Source organism: Sphaerodactylus townsendi, linkage group LG11, assembly GCF_021028975.2.
Source record: "Sphaerodactylus townsendi isolate TG3544 linkage group LG11, MPM_Stown_v2.3, whole genome shotgun sequence".
NCBI lineage: Eukaryota > Metazoa > Chordata > Lepidosauria > Squamata > Sphaerodactylidae > Sphaerodactylus > Sphaerodactylus townsendi.
The window spans coordinates 20094993-20116557 of NC_059435.1; the positions used below are offsets into that span (position 1 = coordinate 20094993).

The 21565-nt window shown below is 73.7% G+C and overlaps 1 protein-coding gene across 2 annotated transcripts in view; it reads right to left on the minus strand.

The window, feature by feature from the left end:
* POU6F2 (POU class 6 homeobox 2) overlaps nucleotides 1–21565 on the minus strand; it is a 491334-nt gene that overhangs the window by 379835 nt on the left and 89934 nt on the right. Inside the window, exon 2 of one of the 2 annotated variants that reach the window (XM_048511591.1) lies at nucleotides 5149–5320. In XM_048511591.1, coding sequence (XP_048367548.1) covers nucleotides 5149–5320 — 172 coding nt within the window. Of the gene's footprint in view, nucleotides 1–5148; nucleotides 5321–21565 lie in introns of those variants that run through there. The other variant, XM_048511593.1, reaches the window with a different exon arrangement.

A 21565-nucleotide genomic window follows, 5' to 3' on the forward strand; every position in this document is an offset into this window, starting at 1 on the left:
TACAAGACATAAAAATAGTACATAGTAAAATGTAGTAATAGTAAAATATATTAATCTTGCCATTTAAATTTTGTTCTTATTTTGTTCTTATTTAAATTTTGTTCTTATTTAGGTCATGATTTTGCTTGTGAGCAAAAATCTTCCTACAGGGCAGGGACTATAAGATCAGAATAGGGGAGCCATAACCGCTCTCCCCAAAGTTGACTGTGCCATAAAGACACTATATGTATGATCATATGCCATGTATGATCATTTGCCATGTTGTGGCAGGTTGTTGGTGTATGCACAAGGGGATTCTTCATTCTCTTTCTTTCACTGTGGATGACAGGGGCAATCTCTGCCTTAAGACAGCAACAATCGTCAGCACTAGGATGTTAATAACGACTAGCAACCTGTAAGGGTTCCACGAGTGGAAAGGAAGGCAGGACTGCCAGGGCTCCCAATAAAATTGATAACATCAGAGAAACTTTGTCCCTTCAATGCTAGTGTCACTTTGCTCTGCTGGAAGATCTTCGGAAGTTTCAGAAGGATGTCCAGCACAGATGTCTGTGATTCAACAACAAACATAGGAAAAAAGCAACCTGCCTTTGATACGGGCAATGCAATTCGAAGGGGGGGGGGGGTAGTTGAGGCACGACTGGGGACAGCGCAGCCATGCCACCTTCTAAGAGGCTTGCTGTACTGTGGCCAGCAAGCAGAAAAGTGACGCTGCCCCTGTTCCCGTGCAGGTGGCGCATGCAGGTCAACAGTTTTGCTAACGTAAGTCGCCCCCAGAAAAAGGGGGGAGTTACCAGCCTGAAAGGGCTCAGGAAGTCAACTAAATCCAACTTTGCCCCCAGAAATGTCCCCTTGACACCAGAGTGGGCTACTGCACTGGAGGAGTGTTGGCTAACAGTTGTTAGCATCCAGGCATCAAACTGCCTTGTGGCTGCCCAACACAAACATAAGTGCCCCTGTGCCAGTGCAATGTCCTTTACACTGGCATAAGTGGCATTTCTGCCAGTGCTAGGGTCATACTCCCTCCAGAGTTCTGCCCCTTCCCTCGAGGACTGCACTAAAAGTTACTCCATTCTAGGCCCATTGATTTCAACAGACTTAAACTTGATGTCTTTCACTTAACCTGAATGACTAAGGGAAGGGTTTTGATCTTTAATCACCACTTACTATCAAACTGTTATTAGATGTCAACAATCCTACGTAGGTACAGTATTCTGCTGGAAATTGTAGTTCACGGAGTGAAATTAGAATGCCTAATCTTACAGTTAAGATTCATGTCTTGTAATTACGTCATGGATTGGAAACCCAGCAATACCGTGTACACCCCGCTACAGTGTAATCCCATGCAGTTACTCTGGTCTAAGCACAGAACATTTTGTGAGTGTGGTGATACTTCCTAGTACTGAATTGTGTGTGTGTGTGTGTGTGTGTGTGTGTGTGTGTGTGTATGTGTGTGTTAAGAGTTTTCAAGTCACTTCTGACTAAGCCACACATTTTTGAGAGGCTCTCCCAAGTCCTGAGAGGGAAGTGTGGAAATTGACACAACCTTATACACAAGTACCTGCACTACTACTTTCTTTGCTTTGCTTTGCTTTTCATAAGAACACCAAAAAAAGCTCGATCTAAGCAACAGGCTTAGACAGGAGTAACTGCATAGAACTACAGTGTAACTCTCTGAACAACAGAAAGCCTAAACATCCAGTCACTGAGTGAACTTTCTACAAACCTCTTAATATTTTGATGCAAACTAAAACAAAAGATAACTTTTTGCCCACAGTATTAATAAGAATAAATAACGGATAACATTGTGTGTTGTGGACTTCTGTGACTACATGTTTCTCAATGAAATCAGACAATAGGTTTTATAACTATGCAAGGGAAACAAAATGTTGTTTTCGAACGGTATTGTTCCCATATTTGAAAATATTGAGGAATATGGACAGAAAATATTTTAAAATGGAAATGGTGGTAAACACAGAGAGAATGCTGGAGTTAAAGGATCATTACTTTAAAATACCCTAACAGTGGGAAAAGTAGGAAGGAAGGAGGAAGAGAACTTTTTGAATGTAGCAAGGCACAATCACCAAAAAAAAAAAAGAACTTTAGTTTGAGGCACGTAAACAGTTCAGCACCACTTTGTGTTTGTTAAGGATCTGATCCACCAAAGTTATTTACATCTGTTCAAAAGCCAAATAAACTCAGGCTGGGATCCTTGAAGTTCGAAAAGCTGTTGACTTCAATTTGTCTGCAATGATAGCAACATGTATCTTTTGGAGAAAAGCCAAATTGTGTGCTGTATTACCTTCACAATCCACCAAAAGAAGAAAAGAGGGGACTCTCAATCTTAATCCCGACTCTCTGCCACCCAAACTGGAGCTACTACTGACTGCAAAAGAGCCAGTTTCCTGCTATGTCCTATCAGACACTAACACATAAAAAACATCTAATGCCATAATTGCGGGATAACAAAACGTGCCATTTTTGAGGAGAAGCTGTTGTCCTGAGCTATTATTCCATCTCCTTGTCTTTGGTAATGAGAGAGAGAGAGATGTAGCAAAGATTCATGACCTTACACAATAACAAAACACAACTTCACGAAATAATGTAACATATTGCTGAGACAGAGAATTAGCTTTAAAATTCGACCTGCAAGCAATTTGCATGCTTTGCTGCAGAAGAGAACAGTAATTTGGGAAACTTCCACAGAAAAGTGGATCTGAACATTTTTAATTCTGAAGGACGCATAAGTAAACACAAAATCACTTTCCAAAGGGCAGATGTCAGACAGGCAGAGCATTCCCTCTTCCCCACCTGTCTTGATGCACGTCTCTCACCCTCTTATAGCCAATAATACATTCCTCTTTTTTCCTACATTCCTAAAAGCTACAGTTACAGGTATATATAGTCTGAATGCCAAGTACAACATAGATTAAGCATCTTAAGAGATCACACTGATGGGGGAGGCTTTTTCTCAAGTATTGCCACTTAAATCCATGGGACCTCTTCTTCATTCAAGTCTGCTCACTCCAAATTCAACAAAAACTATGGGCCCATCCTAGCCAAAGTTCAGCCCTTAGAAGTCCCATTGATATAAACCAGGCAGTTTTAAGTGCTTAACTCAGCCATTGAAATGAGTGGTATTTAACGGTTCTCACTTAGAACTGTGACCTTATTCACACATTTATTAGCATATGAATACATAATTTAGAGTGATTTCCTTTGTATGTTTTTCTCATAACTTGGCCTGCTGCAATATAGCCCTATTTGCAATTTTGAAAGAACGTATTTAAAAAAAAATTCTAGCAACACTTAAACAGAACTGAAGTTTTCTACTGTGAAAAGGAACTCTATTGAGAGACTCAAGTCCTTATAGTTTCATTGTAAATTGGATACAGAAATATATTCAGAGGTGAAATGTGTTGACTGTTCAACTTTCAAAGCAGGGACACCTTTTTTATTAATCTCTTGCTTTCAAAACACATGAACTTTAAATTGTTTAGCTGTTTTGTCTGAAACCCCAGCTTCATCATTTCTGAAAGTATCACCAGTCATTCCCTGGATGAAATAGATTCAGTCAGATAGCAGCTAAACAATCTTAGCTGAAATAGAAATCCTGCCTTTCTTGCCCCCCCCCCCCTCTTTTCAAAACAGATATCACCAACTTTTACTCAAATTGAAATGACAATCTATAATAGGCATTGTGTAATTCAAATATAATGATCTGGTTGGCTGTGTTATGTAATTACATTATTTTTTGTGTGCATCTACCTATCGCTCTAAAAATGATAGGATGCTTCCTTTGATCAATATTGCATGGACCTTTCGCAAAAAAAAATCATTTTGCAGCTTCAAGCTGCAGCTGAAATACAGACATCTGATCATATCTCAGCTGCTTTACAGATTTAAAAAAATCCAGTATCTGTTGTTGTTTTTTAAAGGTATATTCTTCTTCCAAATAACACATTCCCACCTGACTGTAAAATGCAAAAGACATGCTTTCTTCTTCCAAAGGTGGATGTGGAAATAATTAAAAAGGGGCTTCTTCCAAAGCAATTGATGTAGAATCCAAATGTCACGTTGGACTATGCGGAGCTGCTTCAGTACGGATGTATATCAACATCTATCACTCAAGCACACCCCTGAACACGCTCCGCTCCCTTTTCTGATTAGAGATTACAGTTGCTTGAGTTGTCTTACAGGGTGTCAGTGGCTTGAATGACAGATGTCCAGGCCGAAGTGCCACTCGTTTTATTTTCATTTTGGATATGAAACTAATATAAAGGCAATGTTTTCATTACTTTTTAATCCAACTGTTTACTCTGCACAGGGTTTAAAAACCAGGCATCTTTTGGAGGGGGAAGGAGGGGGAGGATACTTCCTTCTGAACTAACATTTTAAAATACACCCTCTCACCAGAAAGATGTCTTTTAATTTCCTCCGCCCCTTTAAATTACATGCCAAATAATTCTTCAGTTTAATTAACCTCAAAGGGAGACTTTCCAGAACGATGTAATTAATAAAGCAAATTAATTTAAAAAAAAAAAAAGAAGAGAGAAAAAGCACTCGCTTTCTAAAAGAGCGACGAATCACAGGAAGAAAACCCATTTTTTTTATCCAAGATATCAACAAAAAGTTTTCTATGAACAAATGTTGGGAGACATTTTTCACAAGTGATGAGCGAAGAAAATATGAACCTCCGGATGCGTGCCCGTGAATTTCAATTGCCACAGCTAATTCCTACATAACCGCACACACTGAAACAGGAGACCACTTTTCCAAACGATGTGGAAGCACCAAAACTGAACACTCAAAAGATAGCCATCTATGAGCCACTGATGCAAGAGGAGCATTGCTGATGCCCCCTGGATGCGCCTGGGACTCCTCCAGAGCTACTCCGGAGTGTGCGGCATGCAGATTTCAGCTCCAGTCGATAATGCCACGCTCTGTATCGAACCAAACTTTTGTCAGTCGAGGAGCGAAGACTTTCAAGCCGGACAGCAAAAGCTTTGCAGGCGCCCTTTCCCTCCCCTCAGACAAGTTGGCTCTTTCCAAGACAATCGCCTGATTCTACTCTCGCTCCGTCCACCTTCTCTGGCACCCGAGGCAGAGGCGACAACACTCCCCAAACGCGAAATACCTAGACAGACTTACCGAGGAGCTTGCTGGGAGTGTCCTCGTTGTCATTTGATTCCACAGGCGCAAGCAGGGGCTCATTCAGTTCGTTGTCTGAAGCAGCTGCCTTGTCCTCACCTCTCAACTCTGCATTCATTTCACTCCGCAGTGACAGCAAGGGCTTACTGACTTGTCCAGCTATCATTGGATCCTAGGGATGGGGGGGAAAGAAGAGTGAAGGGGGGGGAAAGTGGCAGCTTTGGTGTGCGGATTCTGTCTCCCACTCCCTCTCTCTCTCTCTCTCTCCCTCTTGCACACACATACACACACATGCACTCTCTCTCTCTCTTTCTCTTATCTGTGGCTGCTCCCGCTGTTATTGCTGGCTGCAGTCAAGTGAAGAGCTATTACAGATCCAATGAGTTTTCCATTACTCCCCACCCTATTAAAGCTCAACTAGCATGTGAAAGATTCCGGATGCTTTGGAGGGAAAACTTCAGTCAAAGCGACGTCCCCGACACAGTTTTAATTGTGGGATGCGCTTCTTGGTGTGCATGTGTGTATGTCGGCGGGTGTCTTTTTTACACCTCGCTCTCCGCTTTAATGTGGTAAGGTAAGGAGAGAGGGGAAATTGCTGTGAGGAAGGTCCAGCTGTACATTAAAAAGAAGAGAGCGGAACATCCTAGAGCTTACTCTCTCTAAAATGAAAAAAAAGAGGCATTTTCACTAGTATGACATCCATCACATCAGAAAGACAACAACAATTTTTCCCAGCACAGAAGTGTTTCTGCTACACTACAAAGCAATAATTAAAAAAAATATATTACCATTTCATCACATACCATCGAGAGGAAACAATGAAACCCTTTTACTCTTTTGTCTTTGGGCTACCAGGATCTCAAAAAGTCCATGAACTCGTCACTTATGAGGGAAAAACCACCACAATATAAAAGAGATAAATGCAACAAACATATTAACAAAAGACAACACCAGCAAAGGATACTTACAAAATCATTCTTGGGTTGGGGAAATTATATTTCCGTAATAAATAGGCGTCTATGCAAAATACACACAGGTTTAAAATGTTTCCTGAATGTCTGAATGTGTCTTATCTTCTCATTCAGAGGATTTTTTTTTGGGGGGGGGGGGGGGGGTTGTCAGATAATGACTTCCATCAAGAGTCCAGAATTTGTTTTGCCATTAGAACAGCAAGAAACTGAGAAAGAGAAGGGGGGAAACCAAAAAGAATCAAATGACCTTGCCGGACTAACTGCCAACTATTTATTGCTAAGTTCATGCCTAAATGGTTCTTATGCAGAGAACAGGTGACCAGCGCGCATGTAGGTTGGTTAGCCTGTTCCCTCTGCCCCATCCGCACATTGGTCGATGGTTGCCTATGTGTTTTTTTAATGTATTCATGTCTGAAAAGTGAATTTGATATGACACATGATAATCTATGAAAATGTTAATCAATACAAATAGTTTAAGCTGTCATCAAATGCACTTCTTTAGTCAATACTCATATCGCCGAAAACAATGTCACTGTCACCAGGGTTTAATTTGCACAGCACTTAAATATTGGACTCTGTGCATCAATGCACTCTTCTCCAAATACTGTAGGTAAACACATTTTCTCCCTATTTAAGGCTGATGCACTCAGCGCGCATTTAGTCCAAGCTGAATCCTCCCTTTTGAATACCTTGATAGGTCCACTGGAGGGCAAAATTAATACTTAATTGAATCTCACAGTCATCAAAATAATCAATACTTTTTTATTATTTATTCTTTACAGTCTGTTGACTGTTTCAAACCTCAAAGGGAATGGGGGTGGGTGGGAAAGGATTCATGGCTTTGAAACACTGTCATTTAACAAGGTAATTTTCAGGGGGACATTAGGGGTTGTGAAACATATAATAAAACAAAAATGGTGGCTTATAATAGAAAAAAAAGAAAAGAATTATATTTCTGCCATCTAACAAAACAGGATAAATAAAAAAGAGAAGAAAGTGCAGGGGGAGAGAGAGAGAGAGAAAGAGAAAAGAGGGGAGGGGGAGGGAGAGAGACTGGCTTTTGAAGGGTTTTATCATATCAAGAGCAGAGCTGAGCTTTCATAATGCTGACATTTCTCATCCTGACAATCCTAAACAAGTGGAAAGGATGAGATGGGAGATATCATCTTTCATCACATTCCCTAGCTTAAGAACCGACATGACAGCTTCTCTCCCCTTTACGCTGTTAATTACTAAATAAAATACTACTCTCTGTCAGCATTAGATTATTTCAGATAGGAACCACTAACATTACTCCATGGTTGTTATGTGGTTGTTATTGTTTTTCAAAGAAAGAAAGGCCAGTGATACCTACCTCAAGCTTTTCAGAAAACAAGTTGGCCTTCTGTTGACGTGTTTAAGATGCAATCATTTAAATCCAGGGGACCAATTCACTTTATTTCCCCCATGAAATTGGGGGTATTGATAATGGGTTAATTAGCCTGAATTTGGCATATGGGATTTCTTTGGGAGATGTTTGGGGTGTATAGAGCTAGGTATTCATAAGCTTTGGCTGTTATTTTTTCTTCCTTTTAATAATGCATTTTATAGCACCTACTCAACGATACGCTACACTCAAGTTGTTTATTATTCATCTCATTTGCAATATGGCATTTCTCCAAGGAAAAGGTGAGATCTACACAGTTACCCCATTTCATCCTCCCGACAGCTTTGGGTTCCTGTTGGGGCATAAAATAGTGACTCATCTTAGGCAACACAGGAGGTATCACAGTTGAACTGTGATGTGAATGTCCCATTGAATTCAAAGACCTTATTTATTTATTATAGGATGTGAAATGGTATAGTATAGCCCAGGGGTAGGGAACCTGCAGCTCTCCAGATGTTCAGAAACTACAATTCCCATCAGCCCCTACTAGCATGGCCAATTGGCCATGCTGACAGAGGCTGATGGGAATTGTAGTTCCTGAACATCTGGAGAGCCGCAGGTTCCCTACCCCTGGTATAGTGGGGGGGGGGTGGGGGGGGGGGGGGGTGGGGGGGGGGGGGGGTGGGGGGGGGGGGGGGTGGGGGGGGGGGGGGGTGGGGGGGGGGGGGGGTGGGGGGGGGGGGGGGTGGGGGGGGGGGGGGGTGGGGGGGGGGGGGGGTGGGGGGGGGGGGGGGTGGGGGGGGGGGGGGGTGGGGGGGGGGGGGGGTGGGGGGGGGGGGGGGTGGGGGGGGGGGGGGGTGGGGGGGGGGGGGGGTGGGGGGGGGGGGGGGTGGGGGGGGGGGGGGGTGGGGGGGGGGGGGGGTGGGGGGGGGGGGGGGTGGGGGGGGGGGGGGGTGGGGGGGGGGGGGGGTGGGGGGGGGGGGGGGTGGGGGGGGGGGGGGGTGGGGGGGGGGGGGGGTGGGGGGGGGGGGGGGTGGGGGGGGGGGGGGGTGGGGGGGGGGGGGGGTGGGGGGGGGGGGGGGTGGGGGGGGGGGGGGGTGGGGGGGGGGGGGGGTGGGGGGGGGGGGGGGTGGGGGGGGGGGGGGGTGGGGGGGGGGGGGGGTGGGGGGGGGGGGGGGTGGGGGGGGGGGGGGGTGGGGGGGGGGGGGGGTGGGGGGGGGGGGGGGTGGGGGGGGGGGGGGGTGGGGGGGGGGGGGGGTGGGGGGGGGGGGGGGTGGGGGGGGGGGGGGGTGGGGGGGGGGGGGGGTGGGGGGGGGGGGGGGTGGGGGGGGGGGGGGGTGGGGGGGGGGGGGGGTGGGGGGGGGGGGGGGTGGGGGGGGGGGGGGGTGGGGGGGGGGGGGGGTGGGGGGGGGGGGGGGTGGGGGGGGGGGGGGGTGGGGGGGGGGGGGGGTGGGGGGGGGGGGGGGTGGGGGGGGGGGGGGGTGGGGGGGGGGGGGGGTGGGGGGGGGGGGGGGTGGGGGGGGGGGGGGGTGGGGGGGGGGGGGGGTGGGGGGGGGGGGGGGTGGGGGGGGGGGGGGGTGGGGGGGGGGGGGGGTGGGGGGGGGGGGGGGTGGGGGGGGGGGGGGGTGGGGGGGGGGGGGGGTGGGGGGGGGGGGGGGTGGGGGGGGGGGGGGGTGGGGGGGGGGGGGGGTGGGGGGGGGGGGGGGTGGGGGGGGGGGGGGGTGGGGGGGGGGGGGGGTGGGGGGGGGGGGGGGTGGGGGGGGGGGGGGGTGGGGGGGGGGGGGGGTGGGGGGGGGGGGGGGTGGGGGGGGGGGGGGGTGGGGGGGGGGGGGGGTGGGGGGGGGGGGGGGTGGGGGGGGGGGGGGGTGGGGGGGGGGGGGGGTGGGGGGGGGGGGGGGTGGGGGGGGGGGGGGGTGGGGGGGGGGGGGGGTGGGGGGGGGGGGGGGTGGGGGGGGGGGGGGGTGGGGGGGGGGGGGGGTGGGGGGGGGGGGGGGTGGGGGGGGGGGGGGGTGGGGGGGGGGGGGGGTGGGGGGGGGGGGGGGTGGGGGGGGGGGGGGGTGGGGGGGGGGGGGGGTGGGGGGGGGGGGGGGTGGGGGGGGGGGGGGGTGGGGGGGGGGGGGGGTGGGGGGGGGGGGGGGTGGGGGGGGGGGGGGGTGGGGGGGGGGGGGGGTGGGGGGGGGGGGGGGTGGGGGGGGGGGGGGGTGGGGGGGGGGGGGGGTGGGGGGGGGGGGGGGTGGGGGGGGGGGGGGGTGGGGGGGGGGGGGGGTGGGGGGGGGGGGGGGTGGGGGGGGGGGGGGGTGGGGGGGGGGGGGGGTGGGGGGGGGGGGGGGTGGGGGGGGGGGGGGGTGGGGGGGGGGGGGGGTGGGGGGGGGGGGGGGTGGGGGGGGGGGGGGGTGGGGGGGGGGGGGGGTGGGGGGGGGGGGGGGTGGGGGGGGGGGGGGGTGGGGGGGGGGGGGGGTGGGGGGGGGGGGGGGTGGGGGGGGGGGGGGGTGGGGGGGGGGGGGGGTGGGGGGGGGGGGGGGTGGGGGGGGGGGGGGGTGGGGGGGGGGGGGGGTGGGGGGGGGGGGGGGTGGGGGGGGGGGGGGGTGGGGGGGGGGGGGGGTGGGGGGGGGGGGGGGTGGGGGGGGGGGGGGGTGGGGGGGGGGGGGGGTGGGGGGGGGGGGGGGTGGGGGGGGGGGGGGGTGGGGGGGGGGGGGGGTGGGGGGGGGGGGGGGTGGGGGGGGGGGGGGGTGGGGGGGGGGGGGGGTGGGGGGGGGGGGGGGTGGGGGGGGGGGGGGGTGGGGGGGGGGGGGGGTGGGGGGGGGGGGGGGTGGGGGGGGGGGGGGGTGGGGGGGGGGGGGGGTGGGGGGGGGGGGGGGTGGGGGGGGGGGGGGGTGGGGGGGGGGGGGGGTGGGGGGGGGGGGGGGTGGGGGGGGGGGGGGGTGGGGGGGGGGGGGGGTGGGGGGGGGGGGGGGTGGGGGGGGGGGGGGGTGGGGGGGGGGGGGGGTGGGGGGGGGGGGGGGTGGGGGGGGGGGGGGGTGGGGGGGGGGGGGGGTGGGGGGGGGGGGGGGTGGGGGGGGGGGGGGGTGGGGGGGGGGGGGGGTGGGGGGGGGGGGGGGTGGGGGGGGGGGGGGGTGGGGGGGGGGGGGGGTGGGGGGGGGGGGGGGTGGGGGGGGGGGGGGGTGGGGGGGGGGGGGGGTGGGGGGGGGGGGGGGTGGGGGGGGGGGGGGGTGGGGGGGGGGGGGGGTGGGGGGGGGGGGGGGTGGGGGGGGGGGGGGGTGGGGGGGGGGGGGGGTGGGGGGGGGGGGGGGTGGGGGGGGGGGGGGGTGGGGGGGGGGGGGGGTGGGGGGGGGGGGGGGTGGGGGGGGGGGGGGGTGGGGGGGGGGGGGGGTGGGGGGGGGGGGGGGTGGGGGGGGGGGGGGGTGGGGGGGGGGGGGGGTGGGGGGGGGGGGGGGTGGGGGGGGGGGGGGGTGGGGGGGGGGGGGGGTGGGGGGGGGGGGGGGTGGGGGGGGGGGGGGGTGGGGGGGGGGGGGGGTGGGGGGGGGGGGGGGTGGGGGGGGGGGGGGGTGGGGGGGGGGGGGGGTGGGGGGGGGGGGGGGTGGGGGGGGGGGGGGGTGGGGGGGGGGGGGGGTGGGGGGGGGGGGGGGTGGGGGGGGGGGGGGGTGGGGGGGGGGGGGGGTGGGGGGGGGGGGGGGTGGGGGGGGGGGGGGGTGGGGGGGGGGGGGGGTGGGGGGGGGGGGGGGTGGGGGGGGGGGGGGGTGGGGGGGGGGGGGGGTGGGGGGGGGGGGGGGTGGGGGGGGGGGGGGGTGGGGGGGGGGGGGGGTGGGGGGGGGGGGGGGTGGGGGGGGGGGGGGGTGGGGGGGGGGGGGGGTGGGGGGGGGGGGGGGTGGGGGGGGGGGGGGGTGGGGGGGGGGGGGGGTGGGGGGGGGGGGGGGTGGGGGGGGGGGGGGGTGGGGGGGGGGGGGGGTGGGGGGGGGGGGGGGTGGGGGGGGGGGGGGGTGGGGGGGGGGGGGGGTGGGGGGGGGGGGGGGTGGGGGGGGGGGGGGGTGGGGGGGGGGGGGGGTGGGGGGGGGGGGGGGTGGGGGGGGGGGGGGGTGGGGGGGGGGGGGGGTGGGGGGGGGGGGGGGTGGGGGGGGGGGGGGGTGGGGGGGGGGGGGGGTGGGGGGGGGGGGGGGTGGGGGGGGGGGGGGGTGGGGGGGGGGGGGGGTGGGGGGGGGGGGGGGTGGGGGGGGGGGGGGGTGGGGGGGGGGGGGGGTGGGGGGGGGGGGGGGTGGGGGGGGGGGGGGGTGGGGGGGGGGGGGGGTGGGGGGGGGGGGGGGTGGGGGGGGGGGGGGGTGGGGGGGGGGGGGGGTGGGGGGGGGGGGGGGTGGGGGGGGGGGGGGGTGGGGGGGGGGGGGGGTGGGGGGGGGGGGGGGTGGGGGGGGGGGGGGGTGGGGGGGGGGGGGGGTGGGGGGGGGGGGGGGTGGGGGGGGGGGGGGGTGGGGGGGGGGGGGGGTGGGGGGGGGGGGGGGTGGGGGGGGGGGGGGGTGGGGGGGGGGGGGGGTGGGGGGGGGGGGGGGTGGGGGGGGGGGGGGGTGGGGGGGGGGGGGGGTGGGGGGGGGGGGGGGTGGGGGGGGGGGGGGGTGGGGGGGGGGGGGGGTGGGGGGGGGGGGGGGTGGGGGGGGGGGGGGGTGGGGGGGGGGGGGGGTGGGGGGGGGGGGGGGTGGGGGGGGGGGGGGGTGGGGGGGGGGGGGGGTGGGGGGGGGGGGGGGTGGGGGGGGGGGGGGGTGGGGGGGGGGGGGGGTGGGGGGGGGGGGGGGTGGGGGGGGGGGGGGGTGGGGGGGGGGGGGGGTGGGGGGGGGGGGGGGTGGGGGGGGGGGGGGGTGGGGGGGGGGGGGGGTGGGGGGGGGGGGGGGTGGGGGGGGGGGGGGGTGGGGGGGGGGGGGGGTGGGGGGGGGGGGGGGTGGGGGGGGGGGGGGGTGGGGGGGGGGGGGGGTGGGGGGGGGGGGGGGTGGGGGGGGGGGGGGGTGGGGGGGGGGGGGGGTGGGGGGGGGGGGGGGTGGGGGGGGGGGGGGGTGGGGGGGGGGGGGGGTGGGGGGGGGGGGGGGTGGGGGGGGGGGGGGGTGGGGGGGGGGGGGGGTGGGGGGGGGGGGGGGTGGGGGGGGGGGGGGGTGGGGGGGGGGGGGGGTGGGGGGGGGGGGGGGTGGGGGGGGGGGGGGGTGGGGGGGGGGGGGGGTGGGGGGGGGGGGGGGTGGGGGGGGGGGGGGGTGGGGGGGGGGGGGGGTGGGGGGGGGGGGGGGTGGGGGGGGGGGGGGGTGGGGGGGGGGGGGGGTGGGGGGGGGGGGGGGTGGGGGGGGGGGGGGGTGGGGGGGGGGGGGGGTGGGGGGGGGGGGGGGTGGGGGGGGGGGGGGGTGGGGGGGGGGGGGGGTGGGGGGGGGGGGGGGTGGGGGGGGGGGGGGGTGGGGGGGGGGGGGGGTGGGGGGGGGGGGGGGTGGGGGGGGGGGGGGGTGGGGGGGGGGGGGGGTGGGGGGGGGGGGGGGTGGGGGGGGGGGGGGGTGGGGGGGGGGGGGGGTGGGGGGGGGGGGGGGTGGGGGGGGGGGGGGGTGGGGGGGGGGGGGGGTGGGGGGGGGGGGGGGTGGGGGGGGGGGGGGGTGGGGGGGGGGGGGGGTGGGGGGGGGGGGGGGTGGGGGGGGGGGGGGGTGGGGGGGGGGGGGGGTGGGGGGGGGGGGGGGTGGGGGGGGGGGGGGGTGGGGGGGGGGGGGGGTGGGGGGGGGGGGGGGTGGGGGGGGGGGGGGGTGGGGGGGGGGGGGGGTGGGGGGGGGGGGGGGTGGGGGGGGGGGGGGGTGGGGGGGGGGGGGGGTGGGGGGGGGGGGGGGTGGGGGGGGGGGGGGGTGGGGGGGGGGGGGGGTGGGGGGGGGGGGGGGTGGGGGGGGGGGGGGGTGGGGGGGGGGGGGGGTGGGGGGGGGGGGGGGTGGGGGGGGGGGGGGGTGGGGGGGGGGGGGGGTGGGGGGGGGGGGGGGTGGGGGGGGGGGGGGGTGGGGGGGGGGGGGGGTGGGGGGGGGGGGGGGTGGGGGGGGGGGGGGGTGGGGGGGGGGGGGGGTGGGGGGGGGGGGGGGTGGGGGGGGGGGGGGGTGGGGGGGGGGGGGGGTGGGGGGGGGGGGGGGTGGGGGGGGGGGGGGGTGGGGGGGGGGGGGGGTGGGGGGGGGGGGGGGTGGGGGGGGGGGGGGGTGGGGGGGGGGGGGGGTGGGGGGGGGGGGGGGTGGGGGGGGGGGGGGGTGGGGGGGGGGGGGGGTGGGGGGGGGGGGGGGTGGGGGGGGGGGGGGGTGGGGGGGGGGGGGGGTGGGGGGGGGGGGGGGTGGGGGGGGGGGGGGGTGGGGGGGGGGGGGGGTGGGGGGGGGGGGGGGTGGGGGGGGGGGGGGGTGGGGGGGGGGGGGGGTGGGGGGGGGGGGGGGTGGGGGGGGGGGGGGGTGGGGGGGGGGGGGGGTGGGGGGGGGGGGGGGTGGGGGGGGGGGGGGGTGGGGGGGGGGGGGGGTGGGGGGGGGGGGGGGTGGGGGGGGGGGGGGGTGGGGGGGGGGGGGGGTGGGGGGGGGGGGGGGTGGGGGGGGGGGGGGGTGGGGGGGGGGGGGGGTGGGGGGGGGGGGGGGTGGGGGGGGGGGGGGGTGGGGGGGGGGGGGGGTGGGGGGGGGGGGGGGTGGGGGGGGGGGGGGGTGGGGGGGGGGGGGGGTGGGGGGGGGGGGGGGTGGGGGGGGGGGGGGGTGGGGGGGGGGGGGGGTGGGGGGGGGGGGGGGTGGGGGGGGGGGGGGGTGGGGGGGGGGGGGGGTGGGGGGGGGGGGGGGTGGGGGGGGGGGGGGGTGGGGGGGGGGGGGGGTGGGGGGGGGGGGGGGTGGGGGGGGGGGGGGGTGGGGGGGGGGGGGGGTGGGGGGGGGGGGGGGTGGGGGGGGGGGGGGGTGGGGGGGGGGGGGGGTGGGGGGGGGGGGGGGTGGGGGGGGGGGGGGGTGGGGGGGGGGGGGGGTGGGGGGGGGGGGGGGTGGGGGGGGGGGGGGGTGGGGGGGGGGGGGGGTGGGGGGGGGGGGGGGTGGGGGGGGGGGGGGGTGGGGGGGGGGGGGGGTGGGGGGGGGGGGGGGTGGGGGGGGGGGGGGGTGGGGGGGGGGGGGGGTGGGGGGGGGGGGGGGTGGGGGGGGGGGGGGGTGGGGGGGGGGGGGGGTGGGGGGGGGGGGGGGTGGGGGGGGGGGGGGGTGGGGGGGGGGGGGGGTGGGGGGGGGGGGGGGTGGGGGGGGGGGGGGGTGGGGGGGGGGGGGGGTGGGGGGGGGGGGGGGTGGGGGGGGGGGGGGGTGGGGGGGGGGGGGGGTGGGGGGGGGGGGGGGTGGGGGGGGGGGGGGGTGGGGGGGGGGGGGGGTGGGGGGGGGGGGGGGTGGGGGGGGGGGGGGGTGGGGGGGGGGGGGGGTGGGGGGGGGGGGGGGTGGGGGGGGGGGGGGGTGGGGGGGGGGGGGGGTGGGGGGGGGGGGGGGTGGGGGGGGGGGGGGGTGGGGGGGGGGGGGGGTGGGGGGGGGGGGGGGTGGGGGGGGGGGGGGGTGGGGGGGGGGGGGGGTGGGGGGGGGGGGGGGTGGGGGGGGGGGGGGGTGGGGGGGGGGGGGGGTGGGGGGGGGGGGGGGTGGGGGGGGGGGGGGGTGGGGGGGGGGGGGGGTGGGGGGGGGGGGGGGTGGGGGGGGGGGGGGGTGGGGGGGGGGGGGGGTGGGGGGGGGGGGGGGTGGGGGGGGGGGGGGGTGGGGGGGGGGGGGGGTGGGGGGGGGGGGGGGTGGGGGGGGGGGGGGGTGGGGGGGGGGGGGGGTGGGGGGGGGGGGGGGTGGGGGGGGGGGGGGGTGGGGGGGGGGGGGGGTGGGGGGGGGGGGGGGTGGGGGGGGGGGGGGGTGGGGGGGGGGGGGGGTGGGGGGGGGGGGGGGTGGGGGGGGGGGGGGGTGGGGGGGGGGGGGGGTGGGGGGGGGGGGGGGTGGGGGGGGGGGGGGGTGGGGGGGGGGGGGGGTGGGGGGGGGGGGGGGTGGGGGGGGGGGGGGGTGGGGGGGGGGGGGGGTGGGGGGGGGGGGGGGTGGGGGGGGGGGGGGGTGGGGGGGGGGGGGGGTGGGGGGGGGGGGGGGTGGGGGGGGGGGGGGGTGGGGGGGGGGGGGGGTGGGGGGGGGGGGGGGTGGGGGGGGGGGGGGGTGGGGGGGGGGGGGGGTGGGGGGGGGGGGGGGTGGGGGGGGGGGGGGGTGGGGGGGGGGGGGGGTGGGGGGGGGGGGGGGTGGGGGGGGGGGGGGGTGGGGGGGGGGGGGGGTGGGGGGGGGGGGGGGTGGGGGGGGGGGGGGGTGGGGGGGGGGGGGGGTGGGGGGGGGGGGGGGTGGGGGGGGGGGGGGGTGGGGGGGGGGGGGGGTGGGGGGGGGGGGGGGTGGGGGGGGGGGGGGGTGGGGGGGGGGGGGGGTGGGGGGGGGGGGGGGTGGGGGGGGGGGGGGGTGGGGGGGGGGGGGGGTGGGGGGGGGGGGGGGTGGGGGGGGGGGGGGGTGGGGGGGGGGGGGGGTGGGGGGGGGGGGGGGTGGGGGGGGGGGGGGGTGGGGGGGGGGGGGGGTGGGGGGGGGGGGGGGTGGGGGGGGGGGGGGGTGGGGGGGGGGGGGGGTGGGGGGGGGGGGGGGTGGGGGGGGGGGGGGGTGGGGGGGGGGGGGGGTGGGGGGGGGGGGGGGTGGGGGGGGGGGGGGGTGGGGGGGGGGGGGGGTGGGGGGGGGGGGGGGTGGGGGGGGGGGGGGGTGGGGGGGGGGGGGGGTGGGGGGGGGGGGGGGTGGGGGGGGGGGGGGGTGGGGGGGGGGGGGGGTGGGGGGGGGGGGGGGTGGGGGGGGGGGGGGGTGGGGGGGGGGGGGGGTGGGGGGGGGGGGGGGTGGGGGGGGGGGGGGGTGGGGGGGGGGGGGGGTGGGGGGGGGGGGGGGTGGGGGGGGGGGGGGGTGGGGGGGGGGGGGGGTGGGGGGGGGGGGGGGTGGGGGGGGGGGGGGGTGGGGGGGGGGGGGGGTGGGGGGGGGGGGGGGTGGGGGGGGGGGGGGGTGGGGGGGGGGGGGGGTGGGGGGGGGGGGGGGTGGGGGGGGGGGGGGGTGGGGGGGGGGGGGGGTGGGGGGGGGGGGGGGTGGGGGGGGGGGGGGGTGGGGGGGGGGGGGGGTGGGGGGGGGGGGGGGTGGGGGGGGGGGGGGGTGGGGGGGGGGGGGGGTGGGGGGGGGGGGGGGTGGGGGGGGGGGGGGGTGGGGGGGGGGGGGGGTGGGGGGGGGGGGGGGTGGGGGGGGGGGGGGGTGGGGGGGGGGGGGGGTGGGGGGGGGGGGGGGTGGGGGGGGGGGGGGGTGGGGGGGGGGGGGGGTGGGGGGGGGGGGGGGTGGGGGGGGGGGGGGGTGGGGGGGGGGGGGGGTGGGGGGGGGGGGGGGTGGGGGGGGGGGGGGGTGGGGGGGGGGGGGGGTGGGGGGGGGGGGGGGTGGGGGGGGGGGGGGGTGGGGGGGGGGGGGGGTGGGGGGGGGGGGGGGTGGGGGGGGGGGGGGGTGGGGGGGGGGGGGGGTGGGGGGGGGGGGGGGTGGGGGGGGGGGGGGGTGGGGGGGGGGGGGGGTGGGGGGGGGGGGGGGTGGGGGGGGGGGGGGGTGGGGGGGGGGGGGGGTGGGGGGGGGGGGGGGTGGGGGGGGGGGGGGGTGGGGGGGGGGGGGGGTGGGGGGGGGGGGGGGTGGGGGGGGGGGGGGGTGGGGGGGGGGGGGGGTGGGGGGGGGGGGGGGTGGGGGGGGGGGGGGGTGGGGGGGGGGGGGGGTGGGGGGGGGGGGGGGTGGGGGGGGGGGGGGGTGGGGGGGGGGGGGGGTGGGGGGGGGGGGGGGTGGGGGGGGGGGGGGGTGGGGGGGGGGGGGGGTGGGGGGGGGGGGGGGTGGGGGGGGGGGGGGGTGGGGGGGGGGGGGGGTGGGGGGGGGGGGGGGTGGGGGGGGGGGGGGGTGGGGGGGGGGGGGGGTGGGGGGGGGGGGGGGTGGGGGGGGGGGGGGGTGGGGGGGGGGGGGGGTGGGGGGGGGGGGGGGTGGGGGGGGGGGGGGGTGGGGGGGGGGGGGGGTGGGGGGGGGGGGGGGTGGGGGGGGGGGGGGGTGGGGGGGGGGGGGGGTGGGGGGGGGGGGGGGTGGGGGGGGGGGGGGGTGGGGGGGGGGGGGGGTGGGGGGGGGGGGGGGTGGGGGGGGGGGGGGGTGGGGGGGGGGGGGGGTGGGGGGGGGGGGGGGTGGGGGGGGGGGGGGGTGGGGGGGGGGGGGGGTGGGGGGGGGGGGGGGTGGGGGGGGGGGGGGGTGGGGGGGGGGGGGGGTGGGGGGGGGGGGGGGTGGGGGGGGGGGGGGGTGGGGGGGGGGGGGGGTGGGGGGGGGGGGGGGTGGGGGGGGGGGGGGGTGGGGGGGGGGGGGGGTGGGGGGGGGGGGGGGTGGGGGGGGGGGGGGGTGGGGGGGGGGGGGGGTGGGGGGGGGGGGGGGTGGGGGGGGGGGGGGGTGGGGGGGGGGGGGGGTGGGGGGGGGGGGGGGTGGGGGGGGGGGGGGGTGGGGGGGGGGGGGGGTGGGGGGGGGGGGGGGTGGGGGGGGGGGGGGGTGGGGGGGGGGGGGGGTGGGGGGGGGGGGGGGTGGGGGGGGGGGGGGGTGGGGGGGGGGGGGGGTGGGGGGGGGGGGGGGTGGGGGGGGGGGGGGGTGGGGGGGGGGGGGGGTGGGGGGGGGGGGGGGTGGGGGGGGGGGGGGGTGGGGGGGGGGGGGGGTGGGGGGGGGGGGGGGTGGGGGGGGGGGGGGGTGGGGGGGGGGGGGGGTGGGGGGGGGGGGGGGTGGGGGGGGGGGGGGGTGGGGGGGGGGGGGGGTGGGGGGGGGGGGGGGTGGGGGGGGGGGGGGGTGGGGGGGGGGGGGGGTGGGGGGGGGGGGGGGTGGGGGGGGGGGGGGGTGGGGGGGGGGGGGGGTGGGGGGGGGGGGGGGTGGGGGGGGGGGGGGGTGGGGGGGGGGGGGGGTGGGGGGGGGGGGGGGTGGGGGGGGGGGGGGGTGGGGGGGGGGGGGGGTGGGGGGGGGGGGGGGTGGGGGGGGGGGGGGGTGGGGGGGGGGGGGGGTGGGGGGGGGGGGGGGTGGGGGGGGGGGGGGGTGGGGGGGGGGGGGGGTGGGGGGGGGGGGGGGTGGGGGGGGGGGGGGGTGGGGGGGGGGGGGGGTGGGGGGGGGGGGGGGTGGGGGGGGGGGGGGGTGGGGGGGGGGGGGGGTGGGGGGGGGGGGGGGTGGGGGGGGGGGGGGGTGGGGGGGGGGGGGGGTGGGGGGGGGGGGGGGTGGGGGGGGGGGGGGGTGGGGGGGGGGGGGGGTGGGGGGGGGGGGGGGTGGGGGGGGGGGGGGGTGGGGGGGGGGGGGGGTGGGGGGGGGGGGGGGTGGGGGGGGGGGGGGGTGGGGGGGGGGGGGGGTGGGGGGGGGGGGGGGTGGGGGGGGGGGGGGGTGGGGGGGGGGGGGGGTGGGGGGGGGGGGGGGTGGGGGGGGGGGGGGGTGGGGGGGGGGGGGGGTGGGGGGGGGGGGGGGTGGGGGGGGGGGGGGGTGGGGGGGGGGGGGGGTGGGGGGGGGGGGGGGTGGGGGGGGGGGGGGGTGGGGGGGGGGGGGGGTGGGGGGGGGGGGGGGTGGGGGGGGGGGGGGGTGGGGGGGGGGGGGGGTGGGGGGGGGGGGGGGTGGGGGGGGGGGGGGGTGGGGGGGGGGGGGGGTGGGGGGGGGGGGGGGTGGGGGGGGGGGGGGGTGGGGGGGGGGGGGGGTGGGGGGGGGGGGGGGTGGGGGGGGGGGGGGGTGGGGGGGGGGGGGGGTGGGGGGGGGGGGGGGTGGGGGGGGGGGGGGGTGGGGGGGGGGGGGGGTGGGGGGGGGGGGGGGTGGGGGGGGGGGGGGGTGGGGGGGGGGGGGGGTGGGGGGGGGGGGGGGTGGGGGGGGGGGGGGGTGGGGGGGGGGGGGGGTGGGGGGGGGGGGGGGTGGGGGGGGGGGGGGGTGGGGGGGGGGGGGGGTGGGGGGGGGGGGGGGTGGGGGGGGGGGGGGGTGGGGGGGGGGGGGGGTGGGGGGGGGGGGGGGTGGGGGGGGGGGGGGGTGGGGGGGGGGGGGGGTGGGGGGGGGGGGGGGTGGGGGGGGGGGGGGGTGGGGGGGGGGGGGGGTGGGGGGGGGGGGGGGTGGGGGGGGGGGGGGGTGGGGGGGGGGGGGGGTGGGGGGGGGGGGGGGTGGGGGGGGGGGGGGGTGGGGGGGGGGGGGGGTGGGGGGGGGGGGGGGTGGGGGGGGGGGGGGGTGGGGGGGGGGGGGGGTGGGGGGGGGGGGGGGTGGGGGGGGGGGGGGGTGGGGGGGGGGGGGGGTGGGGGGGGGGGGGGGTGGGGGGGGGGGGGGGTGGGGGGGGGGGGGGGTGGGGGGGGGGGGGGGTGGGGGGGGGGGGGGGTGGGGGGGGGGGGGGGTGGGGGGGGGGGGGGGTGGGGGGGGGGGGGGGTGGGGGGGGGGGGGGGTGGGGGGGGGGGGGGGTGGGGGGGGGGGGGGGTGGGGGGGGGGGGGGGTGGGGGGGGGGGGGGGTGGGGGGGGGGGGGGGTGGGGGGGGGGGGGGGTGGGGGGGGGGGGGGGTGGGGGGGGGGGGGGGTGGGGGGGGGGGGGGGTGGGGGGGGGGGGGGGTGGGGGGGGGGGGGGGTGGGGGGGGGGGGGGGTGGGGGGGGGGGGGGGTGGGGGGGGGGGGGGGTGGGGGGGGGGGGGGGTGGGGGGGGGGGGGGGTGGGGGGGGGGGGGGGTGGGGGGGGGGGGGGGTGGGGGGGGGGGGGGGTGGGGGGGGGGGGGGGTGGGGGGGGGGGGGGGTGGGGGGGGGGGGGGGTGGGGGGGGGGGGGGGTGGGGGGGGGGGGGGGTGGGGGGGGGGGGGGGTGGGGGGGGGGGGGGGTGGGGGGGGGGGGGGGTGGGGGGGGGGGGGGGTGGGGGGGGGGGGGGGTGGGGGGGGGGGGGGGTGGGGGGGGGGGGGGGTGGGGGGGGGGGGGGGTGGGGGGGGGGGGGGGTGGGGGGGGGGGGGGGTGGGGGGGGGGGGGGGTGGGGGGGGGGGGGGGTGGGGGGGGGGGGGGGTGGGGGGGGGGGGGGGTGGGGGGGGGGGGGGGTGGGGGGGGGGGGGGGTGGGGGGGGGGGGGGGTGGGGGGGGGGGGGGGTGGGGGGGGGGGGGGGTGGGGGGGGGGGGGGGTGGGGGGGGGGGGGGGTGGGGGGGGGGGGGGGTGGGGGGGGGGGGGGGTGGGGGGGGGGGGGGGTGGGGGGGGGGGGGGGTGGGGGGGGGGGGGGGTGGGGGGGGGGGGGGGTGGGGGGGGGGGGGGGTGGGGGGGGGGGGGGGTGGGGGGGGGGGGGGGTGGGGGGGGGGGGGGGTGGGGGGGGGGGGGGGTGGGGGGGGGGGGGGGTGGGGGGGGGGGGGGGTGGGGGGGGGGGGGGGTGGGGGGGGGGGGGGGTGGGGGGGGGGGGGGGTGGGGGGGGGGGGGGGTGGGGGGGGGGGGGGGTGGGGGGGGGGGGGGGTGGGGGGGGGGGGGGGTGGGGGGGGGGGGGGGTGGGGGGGGGGGGGGGTGGGGGGGGGGGGGGGTGGGGGGGGGGGGGGGTGGGGGGGGGGGGGGGTGGGGGGGGGGGGGGGTGGGGGGGGGGGGGGGTGGGGGGGGGGGGGGGTGGGGGGGGGGGGGGGTGGGGGGGGGGGGGGGTGGGGGGGGGGGGGGGTGGGGGGGGGGGGGGGTGGGGGGGGGGGGGGGTGGGGGGGGGGGGGGGTGGGGGGGGGGGGGGGTGGGGGGGGGGGGGGGTGGGGGGGGGGGGGGGTGGGGGGGGGGGGGGGTGGGGGGGGGGGGGGGTGGGGGGGGGGGGGGGTGGGGGGGGGGGGGGGTGGGGGGGGGGGGGGGTGGGGGGGGGGGGGGGTGGGGGGGGGGGGGGGTGGGGGGGGGGGGGGGTGGGGGGGGGGGGGGGTGGGGGGGGGGGGGGGTGGGGGGGGGGGGGGGTGGGGGGGGGGGGGGGTGGGGGGGGGGGGGGGTGGGGGGGGGGGGGGGTGGGGGGGGGGGGGGGTGGGGGGGGGGGGGGGTGGGGGGGGGGGGGGGTGGGGGGGGGGGGGGGTGGGGGGGGGGGGGGGTGGGGGGGGGGGGGGGTGGGGG